Raw genomic sequence first — 27,995 nt, forward strand, 5'->3', positions numbered from 1 at the left:
TCATCACAATTATATAGTTAAGTTAGTTTCTTTGAATAATTTTCTTTTTCTTGAATTTGAAATATGTGAAATACAAAGTATTATCTCTTTTATAACAGTTTTTTTATATTCTTGCATTAAAATCATACCAAAATATTCAAAATTTTTTTATTGGCTAATAAATATATGTTAAATACCACAGATTCAGAAAATTTTGACTTGAATTTTATGATATAGATATATTTTGCACTTATTTTAATAACTAATCATTAAATACATTTAACGACGTGGACTCGACAGATATAGTAAATAATTGAAATAAATACTTAGAATAATGGATTTAAAATCTTCTATCTAATCGCAGATATGCGCAAACGATAAATGATAAGTTTGCGAAAATAATTGCTGTTCAATTCGCGGTGACCGTGATGGTGGTGTGCTCAAATTTATATCGAATGGCTATGACAACAGAGTATATGAAATTTGTTCCATTGATAGTATATACAGGTTGCATGTTGGCACAGATTTTTATCTATTGTTGGTTTGGAAATGAAGTCAAGTTGAAAGTATATATATTTCATTTAAAACAAATTAATTTTATCATTAAACATAAATAAGATATAAGATAAATTAATAACAAGATAATAGTGATTAAGAAAAGGAACTAAAAACAAATATATGATATTTCCTTCTTGCAATATTTTCATGTTTATATTTATAGAGCCTTCAGTTGGCGAATAGTGTTTATAATATGAATTGGCTGAAACTTAGCAATAGCAGCAAGAAGGGTCTACTAATAATTATGAAACGTTCGACGATTCCCATTGAATTTAGTAGCGCGTATATTATCACGATGAATCTTGGATCGTTCGTAGCCGTCAGTATCAATAAATTAAAATAAAAATTATTGCTGACTGCAAACGTTTTGAATATTTATAAATACATCTATAATTTTTTACAGTTACTTAAGATGTCATATTCGTCTTTTAACTTGCTGCATCAAACAGAAGAACAATAACGTGTTTATTAAATAGAAAGTAATGTTTTTTATTTTTGTTTTTGGTTTTTTATAAAATCATGTAAGAAACGTAGACCTATATTAATAATTAATATTGATGCTAATCGTTTTATTAAAAACAAATAAAATTTTTAATGTCATTTTTTATAAAAATTTACTTAAAACTGCAATGTGCACAAAATATATTAGTGAATTTATAAATATATTTATTTACGAATAAAATTGTAAATTTAAACACAATATTGTAGAAAAAATTCATATTAATAGTAAAAATAAATAGAATTGTCGCATATATTTCTGTAGCACATATTTATTTTCTTTTCCTATAATTTCTTCACATCATTATCATGAAATGCTTTAATGATTATTTTAATAATTGAAGCAATTGTGGGATTAGATGTTGCAGTAAGTAAGAATAACATTGTGCATAATTTATATCAAATTTACTTGCCACAGATTTATTTTTCATTAATTCATGACAATTTTTATTCAATATTATTTCACTAAACGTATCCAAAATAACGTACAAAAAGCTAAACGTAAACATTTTTTTAATATTACATTATTTCAGTAGTCTCTTGAGGTATTCTATAGATTCATTTAAATTTTAATCCTAATATAAGTAACTTAATCAATAGTCTTTGCGTTTATTGCAAACTTCTTTCACGTTGAAAGACAAACGCACTGTCAGATGCATGCACACATAAATACACATATTACGTTTAAACAAATACTGAGCATCGTAATAAAAAAGGTGAGCGTTAATTAATGAGCTATAAAATACCAGCTCATTATAGTTCATATATTTATCGTACTTATCGTATTTTAATGATATGATCATTACAGTATTATTACCTATATTATTAATCATTAATAATAAATACACTTATATATATACTTAATTCTTATTCTTTTATAAAATTGCCACTGTTTACACTAGGACAGTTCTAGCTTGTCGAACAATTTCTTCTGCTCATATCTCTTTGTAAAGATTACATTCTTTTTTCCTCTTCATATATCAAAATGTATTTAAAAAATAATTTTTAACGTTTTGTATTTCTCAATGATTTTGTCTGTTAATAAATTAGTATAAAATAAAATTTATTAATGTGTAATAGTTCACATTTTTTTGTACATATGTATAGCTGATCACAATAGTGATCATACGGAAGATGTCGATAGATCACAATGAAAATGGAAGCGTTTTGATTGTTATATTTACAAACGTCATCGTTCCTCCAGGTTCGATTTGTAGATCGGTCTACTGCTGAATTTATTGTTCATGGAAACGGTATTGGTCCTGACCTGCGTGTACTTTGGCCTTTTGTATCGCGTGCTCCAGTGGAGATAGCTATACCATCCCGCCACTAAGACGCCTAATCCGTTACAAGTGCATGAGAAGATGAGGAGGATCGTCAGAATACTTTCTACTTCGGGACAATTAAGGTCGATATATCTAGTAAAATATGCACATTGTTATTTTAAAAGCATTTTTACATAACATCTTTACATAAATTATACGGTTATTACTAAACTTGTTATATTTATGTAATATAGATTTCCGATAAAAGAAAACAATTGAAAAAAATGCTTTTTATAAAGATTGTCTTCAGAAATGTAATATATATGTATATATTTCAATTTCTACGATTTTTTTAGATGCTCTAGAAAATGTTACCTAATTCTATCAATCTATGTCCAATTTTTTGAAATACCTGATTACACCTTCGAGCGAATCAAGCGATTCGCCGCGTGGTCTGCATACGCACGTAGCATTTAATACTCGTGCCGGAGTGCATTCCAGTCCCATAAGACGTGATAAGTGTATTGCAGAGAATATGCACGCGCTCACACATGCAATAGTTGCCAGAACCGCCAAAAATACGCTAACTACCTGTTCATCATGAAGAAACGTGATATAAGCGTGATGAAAAAAGAGTGTGCAATATTTTTGTAAGTAATATACGACAATTATTTTAGAAATAAATCAGAATAAAATTAATAAATCAAATAAAATCAAAATAAAATTAGTATTTTTCCACAATTAAAATTTTTTTAATTAATTAAAATAGAAACATTACACCTACATATACTATTGTAAAACAACGTATAATAATAATGCTGTATGCTTAAATATCTTGTACTGTTTTAACAAAGTAAAAATTAGACGAGCTGAATAAGTGGCTCGGCCTTGAAAGTGTCTCTAAGAAATCTCTACAATGAATCAGAATTTTTATTTACCTTCGTAGCGGAAAGACAAAATCCAGAAGTCAAAGTCGGATATTCCTTTTTAAAACAGCACAACAAGCAAATTCCAAAACTCCCGGACATCAAGAGCTGGAAATATCGAAATAAAAAATATTAAACAATTGAACGAAAAGAAAATATTACAACTTACAAAATGTTAATGCACAGCATACTTACGCGTTTAAAATTACACATATCCCATTTTAAACTTCTTATTGAAATATTTCGAAAAGTATAAAGGATACCAAAAAATATTTTACACAAAAGTTGATTTAAAGGGGATTAAATAATCTTCACGTAACTTTTAAAAAATAAATTTCAAAAAAAATTGATTTGCAAATATTACATGAAGTTCATTTTTTTAAATAAAATGAAAAGTTTTTCTTACCTAATATGATTCCATTAATTATTCTGTATATAAAAGTATTAAGGTAAATAACAAAAACTTAATATAGTTTATGAGATATTTTATTTTTCATTTTAACATATTTTAACATGAAATATGAAATATCTCGTAAGATATTAATCTTTTGATAATAATCGTACCTTAATACTTGTTTGCATAGAATAATGAAATAAATAAATTGATGTAAAGAAAACGTACAGTTGCATACTATAAAATGCATAATATTTTTGTTTTTACAAAATATTTCGATGCGAAGATTAAAATGAGACATTCTGTACAATTTTATTTCATACGAATAACACTGTGTAAATATAAAATTTAAAATGTTGTGAGAGAGTAAATATTTTTGTTATTAAGAAGATTACTTTTATTGCATACTTACCTTCAGTTAATTAAGAATTAAGCTTTTTAATAAGTTTTATAAAAAATCTGAAGGCGTATTATATTCAAAACCGTTAAAATCGATATAGCCAATAAATAACGGTTAGTCCCAATAAACAATCACTTTGACTTAAAACTATTAGGTACATACGATTATAATATATAAAAAGAAACAATACATCCTTGTTATTAAAAAGCATGATTATATCATTTTATAATACATATGTAAGTCTAATTGCAGCCATATGTTAGTGTGCCTATTCTAGCAAACTCAGCTTGTTAGATAAGCGAGGATTACCATTTTGTATTCTTGCATTATCATGGTATGGAATGCAAATTTAATCGCCGTATAAAATTATTGCACTTACGGGCATGCCACTCCAATACGGATTGTCCATAACAGGCAGATGCGGTGCCCAAAGCAACAACCATAATGACAAAGAAATCACCGCGACGCCGAGAATAGTCTGCAATGCCGCCAGACATCGAGCTAATCGTCGATGGTAGATCAAAGGAGGTAAAAACTTCTCTGGGCCTAAAAATATAAACCTACTTTTTACTCTCATGCTACCGTTATCGTTTCGTAATATCGCGTATCAATACATAATTATCGCTGGCAATCTATTACAAATTTATTCAGAACTTGTTCTGTGGATGATTACATTATTCGTACACACGTATTGCAAGTTAGCATATTACGCATCAACTTATTTATTTTAAAAAATATGGAATAATATCAAATAATACTAGACAAAATAAAAAAGTTAGATCATTTTTGAAAGTGATTAGGTAAATTTGAACACAAAGGAAGTAAACTATCTTCATCTTTTATCGCGATTCACATCCTTTCTTAGTTGTCGTGGGATTATTCTCGGAGGAAAAGTCGATAATTTCGTCACGCAATTCATCACATTGCGCCCATTAGAAACGTTTACTCGCGCAGATCTCTTAAGTTAGAGAGTTGAGACATGTAGTCGGTCGCCTATTAGGTAATTAGGTAATTCGACGTTGCGAAGATAGGCATACACCATTTTATCCTTCGCTACGACACACATTTCCCCATATAATACAAACTGCCGATCGTTGACCGATATCTCATGGTATTGAGAAACTTAAATCTGCGAAAGAAAGGAGAGTTTCCGAACAAGGTGGCCTCGTCACCATCCCTCCTTACAAGGTATCTCAACCGGTTAATGAATGATTGAACGTCCTTGCCATATCGAAAAAATCGCCAGGAAACTCGCCTACTACCATCATTTACACTGCAAGATTGAGTATTTCCCACTGGGATATTGAATAGAAAATGCGAGCGATCGCCTACCACCATAGCATTTTGCAACGGTATGCAAATGGCAGTTCCTCGTCGAGTTTCGTAAACATCAAGTATCTTTGATTTATAAGAAAAACTATACAATTATTATAAAAATATAATGCTGCTAAATAACGTATGTTATATCTCTTGATTTAAATTTTTTAAAGTATAAAAAAAATTCCCTATATGTATCTATATAAACATTTTTTATTTTAGACATATCGAACGGACGCGGGGACTAATTTGAAAAGTTAATTCTACGTATGTATGTATAATTACAAGAAAAAAATATGTTATGATTATAAAATAAGTAATGTCTTTTTGCAGAACTTCATGGGTGCAAGATATTTAAGAAATGCACATAGATATAATTAGAAATAATTAAAAAATGCATTAATGTAGAACGCATTGAGTTAATGTCTAATACGATGACATCTAATTTTTTCATCGCCATATATAACTAGATTATAAGTTACTTGAACTATTCTTCCTTTCTCTTCAAATGAAAAATTTGTTGTAATGTAAAAAAATCTAGGATTAGTTATTCAAAAATTACAAATGAACGTTGCAAGAATCGATTATAAATAAGTTTCTCACTAGTCACTATAAAATTTTCCGTTATAATAATAAAAGCGGATTTCCTCGTGAATGATAGATCAATATTTATAGATTAAGCAATAGAAGCAACGATTAGCGCAGGGTATTTATATACTATTGAGAACAGACTATGAAACGCTAGTATGAGGAAGAAGTGAGTACTTTGACCGCCATTGAAAAACCGCAAGAGTGAAGGGACAGATGCACTATGTTTACTGGATACGCTGTGCTGAATACTCGATTGAGGAAGTATAGTATGCAAACTTGTACCGCAATCAGATATAAACCAATTAATATATTCAAAGTCAAATTACGAATTAGACAAAATTAATTAGAAAATTAGAAAAAAATGAAAAAAGAAAAGAAAAACAATAAATTTCTCAACCATTAACTATAATTTCAAGAAAAGAAGCACATCATTAATTCTGATTTTGCTTATTGTTTATTATTCTGTTTAATAGTTTAGAATTAAAAGTACGATTAGATAACAGAATACAAATAAATGTTACATATTTATATAAACCTCTTCAGTTTTAACGTATGCATAATGTGATAACTCCATAATCGTGTATGTGGAAGCTCATATACGTACCTGAGATAATTATTCTCTATGAGCCCAAGTCAGTGTTTCTCAACTGTTTTGGTATCGTGGCACACTTTAAATAGAGAAAGATGACAGCAAGGAAGAATCTAATAGACGATATATCTAATAGAGATATGTAAATTTTATCCTTCTACGTTTAAAAATGTAGACTTCAAGATAAAGATTCTTGGAAGATAAAAATTGCTTTTGTCATATTTTATAATGTACTTATTCTTTCACGTTTAAGAAAGTTTTTAAGATAAGATTGTCAAGAAATAGAAATTGCTCATATTTAATATATCTAGCAACATTAATCGATTGTTATACCGATTAATTTATTCTGACAACAATATTTAAAAACGTTTTTTTTTCTACGCAATATTGCAACAATTTACAATATATTGACATATTTCATTATTAAAGATTTGAATTTATTTTTTTTACTATTTGCTGTTATAATATAAGTTATTTTTATAGTTCTTAAAAATTATGAACAATATATATATGTGAGACTAACGAAATCTTAATCTATATAGGAAATTTAAATCATTTAAAGAGATAAACGCCATTTCATCATTGTTTCATTAAAATAAAATTCTTATTATTAAGGTAACTCAAACCTTTTTACACTATTGCCTGACATTTTTTAATATTGTTGTTAGAGCATAAACCAATCAATATAGCGATCAATGTTGCTATAGAGATATTAAATACAATCAACTTTTATCTCTTAAAAATTCTATCCTAAAATCAGTATTCTTAAACATAGGGTAATTTTTACACTATTAATTTTTACGCAGAGACTGATCATGGATGCATTTTACGTCGCGCGCGTGTAAAAGAGAAATTCTTTTGCAGCGCAATACGCATGCAGAATTTTAATATCTCACGACATCATCGCTCGATGCCAATTCGTGGAAGATACGATACGTGCTCGCTACGGAAGAGAAAAACAATTTTCACACACGGAAACGCAATGCGCGCATCTGCTACGTGAGGATTATGTCTCTAACTGTACCGCAGGTACGCGCTATAACTGGCGAACGAGGCAAACTGCAACTGCAGAATATAAACGTCCGCACGTTATAGAAAGGTCGTAAGTCGATAAAAATAAATAGCGAACATAATCTCGATTTTCACGCGTAATTATCTTGAGGTAAAATTGCAGACTGTTCCTTCTATAAAAAGCAGTATTGGACCGTTTTCGATGTGATCGGACGACTACTGCAGTTGTCAAGCAGCAGATATTGCTGCTCTTTTGAGGAGCGATTCGCACGGTGCGGGAATGCAGGACATGAATACGCGTTGTTCGTATTGTATTGCTTCGCCATATGTACGCCGTATTTATTGCACAATACGAGGATATACCGGTGCGGTATAAAAGAAGAAAGGGGACCGTATCAAGAGGTTAAACGACGACACAACCAACGGAATGAATCACTTACGCACTTATCACCTTTAATTTAATATCCATTTGTCAATGATATATCGCTAGTATGATACTAATACTCAGTAGCTCAGATGAAATTTATATACTTATTTGACATGTGACCCAAGGTAACAATAGATAAACATTGTGAAAATAATTGCCAAATTTAGAAGTTAAAAGCATGTTACGTTTATTATTAAAATTACGGAAGTTAAAAATTAGACTCGTCCGGTGCAATTACTAAAGTTAAAAAAGGAATTTAAAGCCGATATTATTTAACAATGACTCGTATACTGCAACCCATTCACCGTGTAAATTCCAAACTACCTGTAATTTGTCTTCGTTCACATCAGGTATCGGTCACGTCGACTACGTAAATGGGCCGGTTTATGTGAATGTGAACGTGAATGCACATTATACGTATGAGATAACAATGGGCAACGTCGGTCCTCGTTTCATACGTCACGTTGTCACGGCCGGCAAATTTGCCGCAAAATGTGCGGCCCACGTATAACATACGCATACTGGGTGGTACGTTTTCATTATCCGTTGTCCCCAATGCAAGAATAATGCTCACGATGTAACTTGCGTAAGAAGGGATGACCGCAGGTTAATTGAGTAATTGCACTGTAATTTTGCTAACTAACGCGGTTGTAAGATGTTGCAATTTACTTCTAGATCGATATATTGAACAAATATTTTCTGTCACGTTGCCATAAGCAAGAAATTTATAATATAAACATTTTGTATATAAATAATTTTTACGCCGTAAAAATTACATTTAGTTGATTAATATTTGTTGCATATATATACATATATAAGCGTTGCGTATTATTTGTTCGCTCAAATTATCATAAGTACATATGTTTGAAACTCATTTATTTTCAATGTAACGAGGAAAATAGTACGATTGTTTGACTACTGGCCGGGTGTTTTTAGATGAAAGCCAAACGAGGATTACACATGTAAGGGCGCCGAAATTGAGCGTAAGAATAGCGGGTCGGTTTGTAAGTCTGCCGATCCTGAAATAGAATTAGAGCTACGTATATGCTAAGCCCTTGAACAGAGCGAAACGGAACCACGGTACGTACACACTTCATCAATTTCGACCCTTCCTGGCATGTGTTGCTTATTTTCAAAAAGATACGGAAATGGTACTTATCGTTTACGTAATCATTTTTCGATTTAATTAATATTTGAATATTAATTATAAGATCAAATAATATTACCATAGAGACTAACAGTTTATATATGTATGTTTATAGATATTTACTGCTGATCTTCGAATTTTTTAAAAAACGAAGGTTTATAATTCTATTCGATATAATGTTTTCTAATAAGAAAGTTTAGCTGCTCAAAATTATATTTCCCGTGAAATAATTTTCATCTATTGCAATCAAGAAATAGTAAAATGTTACGATTTTACAAGTCTAATGAAATTACGCTATGATAATTAATTGCAGTGTGTACAAAGCGAGACGAGTATTAAAAAGTACAATGAATTTTTTGCGCCAAGATGAGACTGCGTATTCCGAATACGTACCAAAAAGATCACGCGATATATTTCCGGTCTGATACTTCCGCTATCTGCGGAGAACCATGTGCATCCACTTTAAGTTCTGTGGCCAGCGGAGCAAGAAACGTTTAAAACTCACGTCAGTGAAATACATATATACGCGAGAGTAATTGAAGAAAACAAGAATTTTTTTTCTAAATGAACGGTAGACGAGTAGTTAGCAGAATTTATAATAAAATACGATATTCCGTATTTCTTCGACCGAATTCTTCAAATAAATTGCATTTTTTTCATTTTTTTCAAACAAAAACTGCATAATATATTACAACACTTGCAATAAAATAATTCACTAGACACGCATACACATACGCGCACGTGCATAAAAGATTTTAGGTAAAATAATTTTACATACAATTTTAATAAAAAATATTGGATAAATTATAAGAACAGTAATGTGATAATTGAATTTCTCAGCGTTTTAAATCGGTTGTGATAAAAATGGAATTTTTAACTAAATTTTAATGAATTTTAATAGAATCTTTAAAATCTTTTTAATGTTATAATATTCTTTTTACAGAATATACGTTATATATATTTCATATTTTTTATATATTAAATATTCTTTAATTAAATCTGTTATATATTAAATATTCTTTAAATATATTTCTCATTTAGTTACACAGGTATGTCCCAATTTTATGTTCATCTTCTTTAAAAAAAACTCCCATTCTGCCGCACTTTGCATTTTCATCACCTTTAACTCCTTTCATTAGCTACCATTTGCCTCATGCATTTGATTCTATCTAATTACCACGGTGATAAAAAGCCGCTGCACTTTCCTGCAATCCATGGCGGCGTTAATTATAATCTTCCTGTCTGCCTTGGCATCAACCTCAATCCTGCTAAGCGACCGGCCGGCGGCTAAGAGCGATAGTCGCGTTCGTTAGCGTACGTAGAATTACATGGCAACACCATAATGTGTCGCGTGAAGCAACGAGATTATTAAAAGAAATCGAGAAAATCAAATTATACCGGGCCGGTTGCATTCCGTGACCAGAGAAGCGATTCGCGAGCGCGCGATCTTATCCTCGGGAGAAATCGATCGCATAGCCGTCGATTGCAAAAAATTAATAATCGTACACACACGATTTCATCAGATCGATCGAGAAGAGCGCAGAGAATGCCACTGCTTCTCATCGGTATTTTGCCAATTGCATGCGTTCTTGGATATTATATGTATATTCCGAAACGTTCGTTTAGATTCTTAAATTCTTGTAACTGTTTCGTCATTGCAATGCGTACTTACAATGTAATAACGAACGATAGAATTATCGCGTTCTACTATTTAAGAGTCACAAAATGACATGGCTAGGTGCAATCGCTTGTTACACAATACGAGGCGTGCAGGATAATTACTTTTTTAAAAGAATGTTTAAAAAAATCGACTGTTTAAGTCTGTGAAACGAGAAGTAGAAATAGAAATTTAAAGAATTTAAATAATTTTGTCATGCCTATCGTTAACACTATGAAACTTAGAAAGATACAAAGCTCAGGTAAAAATTGTGTACTCACGATGGCCGGTCCGATGCATTACGATCATCCTGCTGTGCCTCAAAGAATTTCTCGTGGGCGTGTGTCGACCGGCGATTTGAGAAGCTGCCAGATTGACAGGGACCGTGGTTGATAAACAGTTGGCCATCGACGGTGCCCGACCAAGTTCTTTCTCTTTGTCTCCGCGGCAAATGCGCCCGATATTCCCAGTTGAAACTGCACCTGTCATGTACGGTGAGTACTTAGTAAAAAAAATTACTTTGCCCAGGTGCCAGTAACCTTTCTCGCATCTTTCTTATTTCAACGTTTCAGAAACATATTCAATATAAGGAGGAAGGTATTTTGCAAGAAAATGAATCAGTTCTTACACACAGCAATTATATATGATGTCATAAAACTCGACTTTGCTTTCACATTTCAGAAATCCGGGATTACTTAATTATTATTTACACACGCGAATGTTAGGTTTCTTTTATCCTTCAGGAAATTATAATATAATGATAAAAAGTTTAAATTGTATCTGTTGATCACATTTGCAAAATTTTTGTGTATATTTTTTATTTTATTATAAAAATTATCATATTCAATATTATACTATTATATTTTTTAAATTTATCATTATTAAAAAACCTTGTAAAAATTAATGCAATTATCCACATGCACTGTCTGTTCCAAAACACCACTTTCATAATATACGTCACTTTATTAGTACGCACAATCTTGGCACGCGCGAATATAGCTGTCGCGAAAAACAAGAGCTGCGGTACATACGAGAATTCAGGACGATAAGGTTTCGCGCACTGGTAATATCTGAAGTAGAACAAACAGGTCAAGCTGGCACGAAAGATTAACACACGGTATATATAGACGAACAGTGTAGAGTCAATTTAATCTCAGTTAATGCTGATTTCCATTTTCATAAATTTTATTATTTCAAGATTTTAATCAACCTTATAATAACGCTTTAAAACGATATTATTTACGAGCGATTTAACATTAATTCATCTTAAGTGATACTATAGACCAATAGCTAATTTCTGTGAATTTTATATACATTTTCCAGTTCTGCAAAATTAAATTTTTTATAGTGTTTTAAAGATGCTCATTAACATAAGCATTAAATTTGATCATCAATTTAATTTATGATATTACTATTCCAATTTCAATGCAAGACTGTGTTTGAAGATTGATACTAATCAGCGCAATTCGCACACAGAATTGGAAAATGTAATAAAATTCACAGAAATATATTATTAGAGACTAAAATCTAGTTCTGATTATATAAAGTACTTTTCTATTTATTTGTATTAATTCATATTATTATTTCTATTTATTGTTTTAAATTAAGCCAATTTACGAAAAGACTTCCGTAAAATGTAAGCGGAAAGCGCTGAATCTACGTGACATTCACGAATGCAGGAACCATATATCGTCGCGCGTTTATATAAACTATAAACAGTAGATGTTTCATGTACACGTAAAAGGCACATCGTAAAAAGTACATTCAACTTACCCGTGACTTTGGCAATGTGAATCTTCGATACGTTGCCCGCGCTAACAGCGCTGTTGACCCTGTTGTTGTTATTATTATTGCTGCCATTAATACTGTTATTATTGTTGCTTTGAGATACGGCAGACGTGTCATCATGAACTTGATTCAAATTACCCACACTCATGGTGGAAGTGACACAAGGCGGCATCATCGGCACGTCCTGCAAGGTCAAAAAAACGATCACGTTAATTTTGACAAATGATTCTTGCTATTTTAAGAAAAGATTGAGTTATATACTTTTGAATAATACACCAACGCAGTCGAGAAAAAAAGTAACGCGATATTTAAAATTATTATGTATGTATGAGGATTCTTTAAATTGATTAGCGAAGTCATATATTGCGACTCTCTTCCTTTTTCTTAAATTTAGAATTAGAATTATTAGTGTAATTTAAATATAATAAAATTCAGTTACAGAAATACCATTCTTTAAAATTTGCATCACAATTAAATGTTAACTACAGATAAAAATTAAATTAAAAACTTTCTTACTAAATGCTTAACTTTTAGATATAAAAGAGTCATTTCCTGCCTCTGTAAGTGCTACATTGTACGGAACAAATGCTTAGCATCGATGTTAGAATGTAAATTTATGATGATTTGCGCATAACGAGCATATTTAGATAATTAATATCGGTTACAATTAAGATTCTAATTATGCTAATGTGAAACGTTATGGTTGTGAAATTCAGAAATTTTTAAGCACGTTTTTCTTAGACGCTTCCTAGATGCTTCCTAGATATTTTATAACAGATTATTTCTAGTAATATAAAAAACAATAAATATCTGTTAGTCTTATTCATATTGACTATTTCTCTTTGGACTCGTTAAGTAATTAATAATAAATACAACGGTTTATGGACTATAATCTTTTGTGTATTTTTGCTCTAGTGAGATGTTACCGTATGAGATGTTACAGCTGCGGAATGATACTATTGATAGCTTCATATAGAGATTATTTTATATTTGTACTTTACGCTATATTAGAACGTCTAGTAAAACTATATACAAATATTTTATTTCAGATTCAGTCCTTTTAAAATTTAATTAAAAGTCATACCCTTTTACCATCTTTGTATTTTTGATACTACTTAATGTTCAGAAACTTTAAAAGATTAAACCAATACTGTGTTAAAATAAAATCCATTACGCACTTTCACTAGCGTTTATAATTTTAAAGTCTGTTGATGCTCTGAAATTTTTATTAAATTAAAAATCTATGATCAATTGCTTGCAGAATGGAAAATAGCGATAATTTTGTGATATCTTATGCATTCTTATTTTTCATTTATGCAAGGATACCCGCATATGAATGTCCGCTACTTTAAAAAAGCGAAAGTCATCGAATCGATAATTAATACTAGTAGTCATGTTGCACTGGCAGCACGCGAAGCTTACTTGCAATAACACATGTAAAACAGAGACACGTGAAGACTCACCTTGTAATTATCGTAAAAGCTCACCGGCCGGCTCCTCGGCGCATACTGAATCTCTTCGTCAGGCTGCATCGTGCGTATGCTGTGACAATATTCCTAAGGGATGCGCGCGCAACTCGTAGGACGTCCTCCGTAGGTCACTCTCCCTTCTTCCTCCACTTCCGGCGGATCTACAAAAGGTGAGCGTGATGGCATGACACTTAATGAGACCACGGTTAAGAGTAGTAAATTAGCGCAGTAATGCAGGTGCATGGTAATTTCATGTGCGTACAAAGAATTGTAAATAATAATTTTTCGCACTAAATAGAAAATGAATACTTAATCGCCATAGCATGAAAATATTGTGTTACTTGAACTTTTTCTGTTATTAATTAATTTTCTTATTGATTATATTAAATGCGACTCTTTATTTAGTTTTTATATTATATTTTTGTGCTTTTCTAATTCTTTTGAATTAAAGAAGACTCTGTGAGTACGGAACGCTTTTTATTTTATTGTAAATAACTATTCTACGACTTTTAAGGCATAAATTATCGTTGAATTTATTGTACATTATTTTTATTACGCTCGTTTTTTGGCCATCGATCTTATGTATTGATTAATTATCTCTTTAGTATAATATTTTTAATAATATTTATAATAATAATTATTGTTGATTCTTATCTAATATTCAATATTAATTTATCTATTTCACGATTTAAACGACAAAAATAACTTTCGAAATTATAAAACATTTATTTATTATTATACTTATTTATCTATTATTAATTTATATTCGAATGTTTTTGTCAGTCAAAAGAATGATTCGTGATAAATATTGTTTTCTTGTACACATACAAATTCTTTGTTTCTTTTCCACAGAAGCATATTTGAATTCAATATACCCTTCACATCGGATGTGGTTGATGACTCACAAATTGTCAAGCAATTTTGGAAGGGAACTTTCTCTTAATCCGATCTGATACGTCATAAGTCACGCTCTGGCATTGCGAGGGATGTGCTTGTGCATAAAACAGAGATGATAAGGCATCTGAGACGAAATAGAGGGTCTACGATTTTCTTGATGGTCGCATCCACGTGCCTGATCACGTGCGTCGCGCATCCGTCACTCTATAAATGTCCGTAAAATTGGAAAAGATTGCCTGCGTGAAAGTAGCTTTGATCGTTTATTTGGACAGATCGTTTATCTGAAAAATAACTGAACTTTACTCTGAAAATATTTGCTTTTATACGCGTTGAAATAAATAATTCTAGACAAGTCTGGATAAATCTAGATAAATAAATAATAAAATTTGCTTTGAAGGCAATCAAGTTACATAATTCTACATACCTATATCAAGTAAGTTTAATTTTTAATATTAATTTATGGAATGTATAATTGTTACTTAATGAAAATAAAAATGAATTATCTTACATTCGTTATTATTTAGCGATAAGTATACGATAAGTTAATAAAATAGTTCATATTTTCAAAGCTCTCGTGAATGAGAAAACATGACTCATACAGTTTCTTTTTCCCTATTCAATTACCAGCGTAATTACCATCTTCCAGTGACATAAAACAGAACAGTAGCACAACAGGTACAAAATAAAACGAGGAAAAAGACTCATGAGACTCAAGCATCATTTTGTAAATAAGTCTCCCAGACGTTATATTCGATGGCGCAGATTCTCGATTTTACGGAGGTCGCTTTACCTTCCCGAGCTATCCAACGAGCTATCCCGCTGTTCGCAAAAAAGGAGCAATATTTCTTCTGGGAACTCCGACGCAAATTATGTTAAGACGCGGTCTCGTGTTATGGCTTTCTCGGTCTTACGAGGCCTTTAAGTGCTGATGAAACTTTGATTCCAACTTGGTCACATGATTTCCCAAGCCATTAACGCGAATAACACTTCATGTCCGCTTAATGTGTTCCTGAAGTGTACTGCTTGAATCTGTCTTTCGAAAAATTATGTAGAAAATGACAAGAATCGTAAGTGTTCTCAAGTTTTTTGACAAGTAAAAAATGACGAACAAAAATTATTTTAGAAATTGCTTTACGTTTATTTTTTACAAAACTAGTACGAAATTTGAAACTTCAAACAATACTTAATATTTTTTATTTATCTAATTAAGTATGTACTAAAAAAAAGATCTTAATTATGAATTATACGAATGAAGCATATTTCAAAAAGTAAGAATGTAAAAAGTGAACATGTTAACACAATAAAGTAATCCTTTTTCTTGAAAATGTTGAAGATGTGTAAATAGTAAACATAAATGTGATACATGTTAATTTGAATTTTCATAATTTATTTTTATCCAGCATAAAGTCTTACTTTTTTGAATTAAAATCTTTTATTTGATTTCTTATAGAATCATGAAAAATCAAAAATTTCTTTTTGTACCAAATACTTTCATGAATCTTGCATTTCTATAGACGAGAAACTTCTAACATTTTCCGTAGCGTCGATGAGGAAATAAAAATATAAAGATATGAGGCACTTAAATCTTTCATAAAAAAACCTTTTGTATTCCAATGTGAAACACGTTGGAACGCAGCAATTCGTCGACACTTGATTACGTTCGCGGCTATGTCTGTTCTACGTCCACTCAGCACGTTTTCTTGCAATTATATTGCAAGCGTAGCCTTTGAGGAAGAAGCAAAAGTAATGCTCAATGAAAGTATTCAAGTTTCATTTCCGCAAGAAGCAATTTCAACGTAAAAATGACCAGTAATCATTGAAAGTTTAGTGTCCTGACTTTATGCATCTCTGTTATGTAGTTAGAGAAAAAAGTTAATTACTTCCTGTATCAAGTTAATTATCCTTACCGTTGCAAATTTGTACGAAGATGTATATAAATGTAGGTAAACGGAGTAACTCGACGCATCGCGCGCGCCGGTACGTTTTTTGGTGCTACTCTCGGTACTTGTCGAGTCAGCCGAAGCTTACGATGCAAGACTAATTTATTTAAATTCTTTGTACGTCTGTAGGTATTACTTTATGCTTACGGTCAGAGAAAAATCATATAAAACGAATACAATTTAAGATTATAGATTTAAAAAATATATAGAAATGAAGTATATTAATTAATTATTACCTACCTATTTATCATTTACTATTACTGTAGAAAATCACCGATACATTTTAATTATATTGTGAATTATAAAATTTGACAAAAATGATTAACATTTTTTTAAGAAAAAAAACTTGTAAAACACGTTAATTATAAGTAGGGATGCCGCAAGACGAGACAAGACAAGATTTTAGGAAATATCGTCTTGTCTTGAAAAAAATCTTAAAATGCACATTCTTGTCTTGATCTCGAACTCGAAAATCTTGTCTTGTCTCGAAATTCTCGACAATTTAAATAATGCGTTGTCTACAATACACGAAGTAAGAAGTAAGAGTAAGAAATTGACCAATTACAATCGATTATTCTTCTCAGATTTGATTGTAATTGGTCAATTTTTTACTCTATTTTTTCCGTGTATTGTAGACGACGCTTAAGTATTTGCGAAACGTCCGTTCCATCGGAAAGGTTATTCTCTACAGCAGGATTAATTATAACAAAACATAGAAGTAGATTATGCGAGAAATCAGCGAGATCCCTACTTTGTTTAAATTCATGGCCTACATGTTCAATATCTAAAATCTTATTTGGCGAATAATAATTATAATTGGCGCAATAAAGTGTTTGATAAAAAAATAATAAAAAAATGTGATATTCGTGTGTTATTTGATTTACAATTAGTATTATATTAGATATAGTTTAATGTGATCTAGGCTTAGCAATATTGCACACATTTGGTACTATTAATCATGTTTGTATTATTTGTTTAGGAAAACAATTACAATAATTCCGGTATATACGGTGTACATCATTTTATGTTGTGGCATATGATTGCGCTACTATTACATTGACAAATCGATTCAACTGACAGTAGTTTTATTTTACTCACTTCTATTTTTTCTGACTTCTGCGACATAAATCCTATATAATTTCTATAATTTTTCGAGACTCAAAATTTTCAAGAATCTCGAATCTAAAATCTCGTCTTGTCTTTAAACTCTCCGCGCAAATCTTGTCTCGATCTCGTCTTGAAATTCAGGACGAGACAAGACAAGATTCTCGAAATCTCGAATCTTGCGACATCTCTAATTGTAAGGACGAAATAATAAAAAGAAAAAACTAGATTGAAGAACAAAAGGCCAGTGTGAGCATCGCCTAAGGGAGCTTAATAGAGAAATGACTTATTTCCAGCCATATAATCCGAACACACATATAAGTTAGTCGTAGATAGGTCATATTATTGCGCTGGGACGTATAGGATCTCTCAGTTACTAGTGATTATCGTCGGCATTTCCATTATCGATCTATTGCTGCTGTGAGGATTCTATTGACGATACGAAAAATTGACGTTGATGACAGTATTTGTACGGTTATTAATAGCGATCGTGCAAAGGCTCAGTAACCTCCACGGCTTTATTGCCTTGCGTATATTGCGCAATGACGTATTAACTTGGGATCTTACGCTGTGAAAGTAAAACCCTGTGCTCTCGAGCCTCATGACAAGTACGACCACGACGTCGCGCTCCGATGATCAAAAAAAAAGAAAGAAAAAACCGTGATCACGTAATCACCTGCTGTCGCGTATCGAGTGTCACTTGCTTATTGTCTGCTGTGTGCAAAGATGTGTATAAAAGTATAACCATTATAATGACATATCTGAAAGATCGTGTTAAAAACGATGTAAATGGTAATTATGTGATTAAATGACAACACAAATCTTTACAAGACAACAATTTGAAATTAAAATAAAGATACCTACTTAAAAAAAAAAAAGTATACATAGTTCAATTTTTTACTACTCAATTATAATTTTTAAGTATCTACATTAATTAATGTACAATATGTGTACTTTTTTTATAACTAGTGGAACTATGAATATAATTACATATTAATATGTAATTCTATTCATAGTTCCACTAGTTATAAAACAAAAGTGTTTTTTATTATTTCATGAAATTATCTTTTATTATGTTCCTATTGTATCACGTAGAGTCATATAAATTAATCACTTTTTGGCGCTCCAGGCTTTAAAAGTATTCAATGTCTCATGAGTCCTATATATAAAGTAGGTATGTAGGCTTCTGACGTAATGATACAGCGATAGCTGCAAACGCGATAGTTTCCCATGATTCGCAAGAAAAACGATTAGGCTAGATCAGACAATCTAGCAAAAAGGGCTCTTCACATGCGTGAGAATAATAATCAATAATTGTCACGGAAACGACAGTCATTAAGGCGATAAAGTATTATGTCAATTTTTCATTCTGAAGAACAGTATTCTTCGTATACATACGTACGTACTCTAAAAATGTATAATAGAACTATTATATTTTGAATGTTATTATTACGTAGTATAACAGCATATATTATCTTGTGACATTTACTCGTCATTAATCTTGTTTTCGAAAACAGAAAATCAAAATACTTGATACTTTCATCAGTACGAACAGATGTTTACATACACATATAATATGTGTTTATTTGAAAACAATATATGTTTCTTCCATTTTAAAAAAATAAGAAATAAATATTTAACATAAATTTTTACAATTTGTAATACATTTTTATAATTTTATAAAAAGAAGTCAGCAATTTTTATGCAAAAATTAGCATATTTAAATCAGCATATTTAATTATCATATTTAATTCTTATTTAAAGATATGTATACTTTTATTTATTTGTTTTCTTCATCTTTTTTTCTTGTTACTTTATCTAATAAATGACTAAAATACTTCCTTTTATTGTTTTTTTTTTTTTTAATAATTAGACAACACGTGCGTCAATAAATTACAGGAAGTATGTGGCCTTGAAATCATCCGCCTTGAGTATTACTTATAATTTACATTTATATGCAACAATTCATAACTCACATTAATACGACATTGTGTTTGTCGAAGTATTTTGTGTGTGAACATCACGCAGTGCCCAGAAGCATATTCTATCGAGATAAAATTGATTAGAGCTATTTTATATTAATCTTATTGTATCCGACAGGATTAAATTAGCAAGATATAAAATCGAAATAATATGATCAAATTTGTCCATATTGCAATTTTTTATGTTTCTCTTCATTTTTTGACGAAAAGATTAAACAGCTTTTATAAACATTTTTTAAATAAAAATTAAATAGCCATTATAAATATAGCTCACGATCAAAAAATTAAATTAAGACAATGTCCCTCATGTTTCGTTCTTTTCATTAAAAAAAAAAATTATTTTATTACATTAGAAATTGAAAAATATATATTTTTTATATAAAAATGTTATGTATAATAACTTAATGGGCTTAGCAAAGTGGAGTAAACTTAGCAAATCCTGTTAGCAACATTTTCAAATGGAAGAGAAACTACGTGCATTGCTCGAGTCTACGTTAATGCACATAAAATTGTTAACAATTATAACTGTAATTAACGGACACGAGAAAGTAGCAGTCATTCTATCACGCTCGATTTTCATCCATTAAGCAACCGTGTGCGTCTCGAGTTCATTTTAACCATTCATATAATTAACGTGCGAACAAGCCAGTCAATAATTTATAATTCAAATGTAGAACGACTGCGTCTAGTAACCCAAATAGCGCATAACTTTCCTATCTCTACACAAAACTCGTAAATCTAGATCAAATAATATTTTTTAAGACGTATTTTGTTTTTCATATATGCTGCACAATATTAGAATTCTATATGTACGTATATTATTTATAAATTGTTTATACGATATATGTAATTTCTCTTTTTAACACAGCAGACAAACTCTTAACGTCGAACAATATTTATTTTACTTATGATTTATTTAAAAAAATAATTTGTAACATGTTATGAAAAAAAATGTGTGTTATATTAAGAAATTAAAATAAATTTTTTTTAATTGTAATGATTGATTTTCATTGCTTGATATTGAAATATGTGTATTGTATATGTAAATATATAATAAATTTGCAATAAAAAGATTATTATTATTATTGTTTTGACGTATTCTATAATAATATAATAACTAACTTGAGAGAGTATAATATCTTCTATATGTCAATAATTAGTATTTAAAATAACTAATTTTTATTGAAAAAATATGCGATTGAACTGTAACAAGCGAGCAATATGTAACACGTGGCATATAATAAAAAATATTCCTTTCTAATCAGTTTTAAATAAATGTATCTCTTATTAAGTATATTTATTAGGATGTGTTGAAGTTCTGATATTTAAGAATAAATATTAAAAAAGAAAACATATTACTAAGAAATGTCTTATTTCTGAATATATACGTATACTAATAATAAAATGCCTCGCATTTTAATTAATAATCGTGCAGAAATAATCATAATTAAAAATATGATATCGCAACAATTTTTTTTATATCAAAGCTACAGAAAATGTCTTTTCAGTCTCATAAACGATACATTTGGTTATCACACTATCATATTGAGAATGTAAGTGTACATCTGTTTTATTATATACTTCACTAAATTTTGCTAATTTGTTTATTGTTGAACATAAATTGTATGACAAGTTTAAGTAAACTCGATTTTAATCAAATTTTATTCGTTTACATTGCAAGATTTTTTTTAGTTAGACGCGGCCCACTCCAATAAGAGAGAATTGATGTTGTAATCATATTTTATATATGGCACGTAATCATGTTTACGAACAAAAATGTCACATATGTACATTAATTATCCAAAAAAGTATCAAATGTATTAAAACATTCGAAATCGATTAAGAGTTGATAAAAATAAAATAAGATTTATAATCTTCTTCAAGTTTAAATTAAAAATATATAGGAATTATTAAAAAATATTTTTTTATATAAGTATATTTTAACATTTGTGTGTTTGTATATAAATACGTATCTTCTTTTTTTAATAATGTGTTACAGTTCAATCGCATATTTTTTACACAATGTGATTTTGTATCTCAATAAATCTGTAATATTAAGAAATAAAGTCGCAATCATAATACCATAATCGTTATGATAACATAAAGCGTGTGCAGCATGACATTATGTTATCGCTATTTTTGAGATTCTGTCACATCTCGTCCAAAAATGTTTAGTTTCAAGATATAAAACAACATCATCAAGAAAGAATAACTTATGATAATATTTAAATAAAAGTAGCACTTACGATAGTATTTTAATAAAAATAGCATTGATTCAAAATAGTATTAACTAATAATAATGCACAAAGTAAAAGTAATCTCTAAGTTTATATTATAAATACACTCATCATTATCATTTATAAAATTATATTAAAATATTTTCTCAATTTTTCATATTCTTCTACCTAGATAACCCAGAAAAAAAATTAAAATTTCTTTAATGTAAAATATTTTTTAATCACAAATGCTTTATGTTCATCAACTTTTTATTTACTTTCAAAGAATGTTTTATATCAATTTTATATAATAATTATAATAGAAATATTATAACCTTCAACTTTATCTCTCTCTCTCTCTCTCTCTCTCTCTCTCTCTCTCTCTCTCTCTTAAAATAAATTCAAGAAACAAAATCTTGAAAGACTCACATGGAGGAATTTTAAAAAATTAAATTAAATTTCTACAAAATTTACCGTCGTGTAAAGATTAAAATTGATCAGTGACGTACATGTGCACCGATAGCTCCCGAACAAAAGTGGTACCACATGAGACCAAAATTAGATTTCAGGCTGATGCAGTTTTGGTTCCAAGATATGTTCTTCCTATTTTTACACTGACAATGAGACACGTTATGGCTAGATACGAAATATTCTCGCGAGTTAAATCCACACCACTACTATAACAATAACGTTCTCTAGTGCAACCAGTAGGTTGAACGAGAAACGTAACACACAATGCGACTTCGCCGATGTCGCGGTGACAACTGAAGGCCCGCGTATATAATGCACTGAGGCAAGGCTGAAGAGGCCCCACCAAAGTATTTCCAAGTCGAAGTCGGGAACACCAGGTGTGTCGGAGCGCGTCAAACTGGGGGATTCTACCGGCAGGTGAGAATAACCATCTGATCTCAGGCTCAGGATGATCATTCGACCGGCAAGGGAAGTCGGTGTTCCGGATCCGTTTGCATTTCTCGAACAAACACTTATTGTAAAAACGAAAAAATAGAATTCGCTAACAATTATATGAATACACTTATATGTACCTATAAGACTATGCCTACATAAAAAAAAAGAAATTTACTTTAACTAACCAAATAGCTTGTTCATTTCAGATAAGTATAAATAATACTTTTTACATTCGGATATTATGAATGCTTTTTAAATTACATAAATAGTATTTATAATTCTCTTGACATTTAGAATTTTTTTTTATTCAATTTAAATTAAAAAATTATTTTTAATTGTTATAGCATTTAAAATTCTTAATTATTAGCTCTTCCTTTGTCATCAAAAAATATATACTTAAGTGGAAGTTGGTTTTTTTTTATGGAAATGATGAGCGAGCATGCGACAGTTTAAAATTTTTATGGATTTGAATGGCTTTCAATGAACATTCTAAAAATTTATATATATACATATATATATATGTATAATCTATTCTATATAGAAATAACATATATTTAAATGTGTTTAGCATAATGTATTAATTATTTATCAATCCAATATTAATAAAAATTCTTTTTTAGAACTGAGCACCACTGTTGATACTTTCACGTCACTAGATGATTCAGGTCTGATGAAAGAACTAATGGAAAGTAATAAAAGGGCCAAGAAGAAGGGGATCTATTCACTGATTCCTGTCTACCTTGAGCGGTTCTCCGTCATTCTACCTTGTCCATTTCCAAATATTTATTGCTCTGTTGTTATTCGATTTTACATTTGTGACCTTCTCAATTTCTTTCTTACGATTGTGACACAATGACGACGATAATGATTATTAGATGTTTACAAGATGTTCTTCAAACATATTCTAGTCTAAACTTTTCTATTTAATGTAGAATTGACTTTTCAATGACGGATGGTTCAGAAAATATTATTTTATTTTTGATAAATCATCCATATGTAAACAAATGCAAAGTATATTTTATTCTCTTTCAATAAAAACATTCATTAGTCATAACAAGATTACATTATAATTATTAGCTAATTACATTTAGACAATTAAAATATTATTATTTTTCATTTAAAATTGAAATCAAATATTTAAAATAAAAAGAAAGCGTTTGTATCAAATGTATAAATACTTTTTCATTTAAAAAAATTTATTTAGTTTTATATAAATCCAATGAGTCGTATCTACTCAATTCTTTTTCACAAAATTACTACAGAAGAATTTTTTTTTCTTTTCTCTTCGTTTCCTCATTGCGCTGAATGAGTAATACATGACACGACGGGTTTCGTTGAAAGGTACTTCCATCGTGTGGTTTTTCCGACATCGTATTTCGCAATGAGAAGTCACCGACAAGAGCGAGAATCTTTTTCGCGCAACTCATTAGCGTAGTAAATTAGTAACTGCAGTTCAACGAGCCTTCTGGCAATCCAAGAGACGGCACAACCGAACTAGTACTGACGGGCAAAGGAGGAATCCTTTATTTTATATATACAGATGATCACTATTTGAAAGTTAAAAATTAGTCCCTGCCGCATTCTAAACAGATCTGATTTAAAAGAAGATTTCATAGCTTTTCTTTGAGTCAACAGAAAATCCGCGTTGAACGAAATCTCTTTACGAGAGGATTAACATGCAACTAACTCCATCACCGATAATTTAAATTAAATATTCGCAAAATATTTAAAAAATTTCAAATGCACATACATATATGCGCATCTATATGAAAGTAATTGTTATTAAACTTTTTAATTTATATCTAGAAATAGAACTAAATATTAGAAGTTTCTTATTGTGATAAATCGACTTTTCAAATCCTTAAGAATCATTAAAAATTTCTTGCTCGAGATTTATTTTTGATTTAATGACTTGGTTTGATCGGGGAACAAATTTAATTCTTAGAGAAAAATCCGCGGGAAACGTGTCTTTGTGTTTCGCATACCAAGTCTTTCGGTATCGGTGGCTCTTTGAATGGAAAAAATGGATCCGTTGCGAATACCTGAGGACAAAACCGGTCCCTTGAAATCATATAAGAAGAAGATGCACGTATAAAAACGGTGACGGACTCAGTAACAGTAAAATCCTATTTCGATCAATGACTACCGCATATGGTCCATTTTTAACGCTGATGCTGCTATGACACCATACTTGCAAGGCGAGACTTCGGATCATCTCATTACTTAACCATGCACATGCAGACTTGCCCCGCCGTGAAAATTAACACTTGCGTTAAGATTAAGACTGTATGGATTTTGAATCCACAGTGTCACAGTATTTTTCGTAAAGTTTTAGTCGAACAAATTAATTTTAAATAAATATGTATACTCGACAAAAAACCAGTCGCTGCATTCTAAAAATAAACTATGTGCGAATATAGTTTTCAACCAGTCGACATCACCTAATTTATTGTTAAAACTTCATTAAAAATTTTAGAACTCAAATTAACTCCTATTCTGTCGGATTATCTATCTAATTTTTAATTATTTATTCATATATATATTCCTGAATTTTTTACATACACATAAATTACAAGTAATGGTAACTGTAGTTAAACTGTAAATATTGCTTATATTGTTACTCTTGTATATTTTTATATAATAACGAACTATCAAATTTGATATAATTTGTTACAATTTCTTAATCATATTTAATATATTTTTATTAAATTCTCTTTTATTGAAACACATAAGTCCCAACTAATATTTTTTAAACTTCCCCTAAACAATATACACTAAACTCTCAATTCAAGCATGATTTCAGTTATAACACCCGAATAAGGTAATTAATGATGATTATTATATGTGCACATAATATAATTGACTGTTTTAAAACTATACTACTGTGTTTTTAATAACAAATAATTAACAACGATTGTATTTTTTTAAAGGATTTTTAATTAATAATTGAGAGAATTTCAAAGAAATTATATACATTCTTAATTCATTACTTATGCAATTTTTGTTATATATATTCTTTTTTATTTGGAGAACCACGTTTATATATATTCTAAATCATATGGATTTCATGATACCTGTCCGTAAAGGAATAAAAAAATATTAATATAATCAGTGATATTTTAGGGACAATTAGAAAACTAACAGGATTTTATATCTAGTGACAAAGATAAATATCTAGTTGGCAGTATTGTGATGGACGATGGTCTACAATTTGTGGAATGGACATATACAAACGTATAAGACGCGAGAAAAATTAATGAAAATGTGTGGTCGAATTTGTTGGTAAATAGTTTTATCATTATTTTATTATTAATTATCTTAATTACTGCATGACATACATAATAAATGAACAAATCAATATATTGTTGCAACTTTTTAGTGGTTATCTTGTAACTATATAAATGTGTTTTATTTATATCAGTTTAATAAAACTAAATTTTGAAATTCACACTGTACCTTATCCACTGATATGTAATAATGTCAAAACTTTCTAATTTATATAAATATTTCACAAAATATATTGTAATTCGTGTGTAGCTCATTGGACCCTGAAACTTTGTGTTGTGCATGCGGATATAAGGATGCCAATGGTAAACAACGTAAATTGGCATGGGCTAAAACTGAATTAAAATATGATCCATCGTATAATATGTGCCCACGAGACGTCCTACCTTGTATAGCATCTGGTTCACATTTTGAAGGAGAAAAAGAGGAAAGGGTTCTTTGTGCCATGACATGGGGGATGATTCTACCTTGGTATCAGGTGAGTTACAATATAAATTTATAGATATGACATTTATTATTTGCAATCTTATCATTTTACATTTAAGTGTGATTAAAATTAATAAATTTTTATAAAATATATTACATGAATGTTTAAGTTAATTTATATAAATTATTTGATCAATTTTCCAGGGAGATTATAAGAAACGTCCAAATAAGATAGCCACTCACAACAGTCGTTTGGAAAATATACATTCCTCAACAGTATATTCTCCATCATTGCAAAAACAACAAAGATGTATTGTGGTCTGTGAAGGCTTCTACGAATGGAAATCTGGTACAGATAGCAAAGTTCAGAAGCAACCATACTACATATATACAACTCAAGACAAAGAGATAAAAGCAGATGATCCCACAACATGGGGCAATGAATTTTCTGAGACAGATGGATGGAAAGGTTTCAAAGTATTAAAACTGGCTGGGATATTTGGAGTACATAAAACTGAAGAGGTATTATACATCAATTTTTTCCTATCTTATTCCTACAACGATTTTATCAGAAATGTTCAAGATATTATTTAGTAATTATATCTTAGGGGAACATTATACATAGCTGCTCTGTTATTACAAGAGACAGTAACAAAGTATTGTCTTGGCTACATCACCGTATGCCAGTATGTCTAAGCAACGAGGAAGAATGTCAAGTAAGTGCTTACATAATATTATGTATAATTCGTAGAAAAATACAAGTTTATTATTATCTTACGTAATTTTTTTCTAGGTATGGTTAAGTAAACATTTATCGACAGACGTGGCAATTAAAACGTTAAATAACATGATATTACAAGAAGCTGCACTAAACTGGCATCCGGTGTCTGTGATTGTCAATAATGGACTCAATAAAACTATTGATTGTAGAAAAAAGATAAAACCAAAGTAAGTAGAAACTGATAAAGCTAAAAGTAAACACTTTATTGCTTTGTAAAACCATATATTATAAAAATTCGTATATTGTTTATCATTATCTGTATTATGACAGTAAAATTAAATAAATTATTAATTTATGATTATTATATAGGGAGATTGGTCAAGCATCTTTTATGACTTCTTGGCTGCAGAAAGGATCAAATAAAAGAAAAAATACAGATGATAAAGACACAAGCAACAAAGAGGGCAAGAATATTTCAAAAATTCGGAAAGAAAATTAAAAT

The 27,995-nt window shown here is 30.0% G+C and overlaps 3 protein-coding genes across 6 annotated transcripts in view; 2 read left to right on the top strand and 1 right to left on the bottom strand.

Annotated features, from left to right (window-relative positions):
• LOC108768456 (odorant receptor 46a-like) overlaps window positions 1-997 on the top strand; it is a 6,941-nt gene extending 5,944 nt beyond the window's left edge. Inside the window, exons 6-8 of the mRNA XM_018518880.1 lie at window positions 344-545; window positions 701-856; window positions 941-997. Coding sequence (XP_018374382.1) covers window positions 344-545; window positions 701-856; window positions 941-997 — 415 coding nt within the window. The remainder of the gene's footprint in view (window positions 1-343; window positions 546-700; window positions 857-940) is intronic.
• Window positions 998-2,071: 1,074 nt separating this feature from the next.
• Window positions 2,072-27,995, bottom strand: part of LOC108768812 (uncharacterized) — a 30,492-nt gene continuing 4,568 nt past the window's right edge. Inside the window, exons 1-8 of one of the 4 annotated variants that reach the window (XM_018519420.1) lie at window positions 22,665-23,037; window positions 14,011-14,177; window positions 12,533-12,731; window positions 11,041-11,241; window positions 4,400-4,566; window positions 3,239-3,334; window positions 2,713-2,891; window positions 2,072-2,453 (exon numbers count right to left, since the gene is read on the bottom strand). In XM_018519420.1, coding sequence (XP_018374922.1) covers window positions 2,225-2,453; window positions 2,713-2,891; window positions 3,239-3,334; window positions 4,400-4,566; window positions 11,041-11,241; window positions 12,533-12,731; window positions 14,011-14,079 — 1,140 coding nt within the window. In that variant the 5' untranslated portion in view covers window positions 14,080-14,177; window positions 22,665-23,037 and the 3' untranslated portion in view covers window positions 2,072-2,224. Of the gene's footprint in view, window positions 2,454-2,712; window positions 2,892-3,238; window positions 3,335-4,399; window positions 4,567-11,040; window positions 11,242-12,532; window positions 12,732-14,010; window positions 14,178-14,891; window positions 15,187-22,629; window positions 23,038-27,995 lie in introns of those variants that run through there. The other 3 variants (XM_018519438.1, XM_018519430.1, XM_018519446.1) reach the window with 3 other exon arrangements.
• On the top strand, window positions 26,269-27,992 carry LOC108768873 (embryonic stem cell-specific 5-hydroxymethylcytosine-binding protein). Its single transcript, XM_018519529.1, has 6 exons — window positions 26,269-26,343; window positions 26,599-26,824; window positions 26,977-27,294; window positions 27,381-27,488; window positions 27,566-27,720; window positions 27,863-27,992. The coding sequence occupies exons 1-6, from the start codon at window positions 26,318-26,320 to the stop codon at window positions 27,990-27,992; spliced, it is 963 nt and encodes a 320-aa protein (XP_018375031.1). The 5' UTR covers window positions 26,269-26,317.

This window comes from Trachymyrmex cornetzi, unplaced genomic scaffold (genome assembly GCF_001594075.2).
Source record: "Trachymyrmex cornetzi isolate Tcor2-1 unplaced genomic scaffold, Tcor1.1 scaffold122, whole genome shotgun sequence".
NCBI classification, from domain to species: domain Eukaryota; kingdom Metazoa; phylum Arthropoda; class Insecta; order Hymenoptera; family Formicidae; genus Trachymyrmex; species Trachymyrmex cornetzi.

Bases quoted from the DNA above. Each gene is read 5' to 3' on its own strand.
- LOC108768873 (XM_018519529.1), top strand. From the start codon at position 26,318: ATGAAAATGTGTGGTCGAATTTGTTG. The intron at 26,344-26,598 runs GTAAATAGTTTT...ATTCGTGTGTAG, and splicing joins ATGTGTGGTCGAATTTGTTG to CTCATTGGACCCTGAAACTT. The intron at 27,295-27,380 runs GTATTATACATC...ATTATATCTTAG, and splicing joins GAGTACATAAAACTGAAGAG to GGGAACATTATACATAGCTG.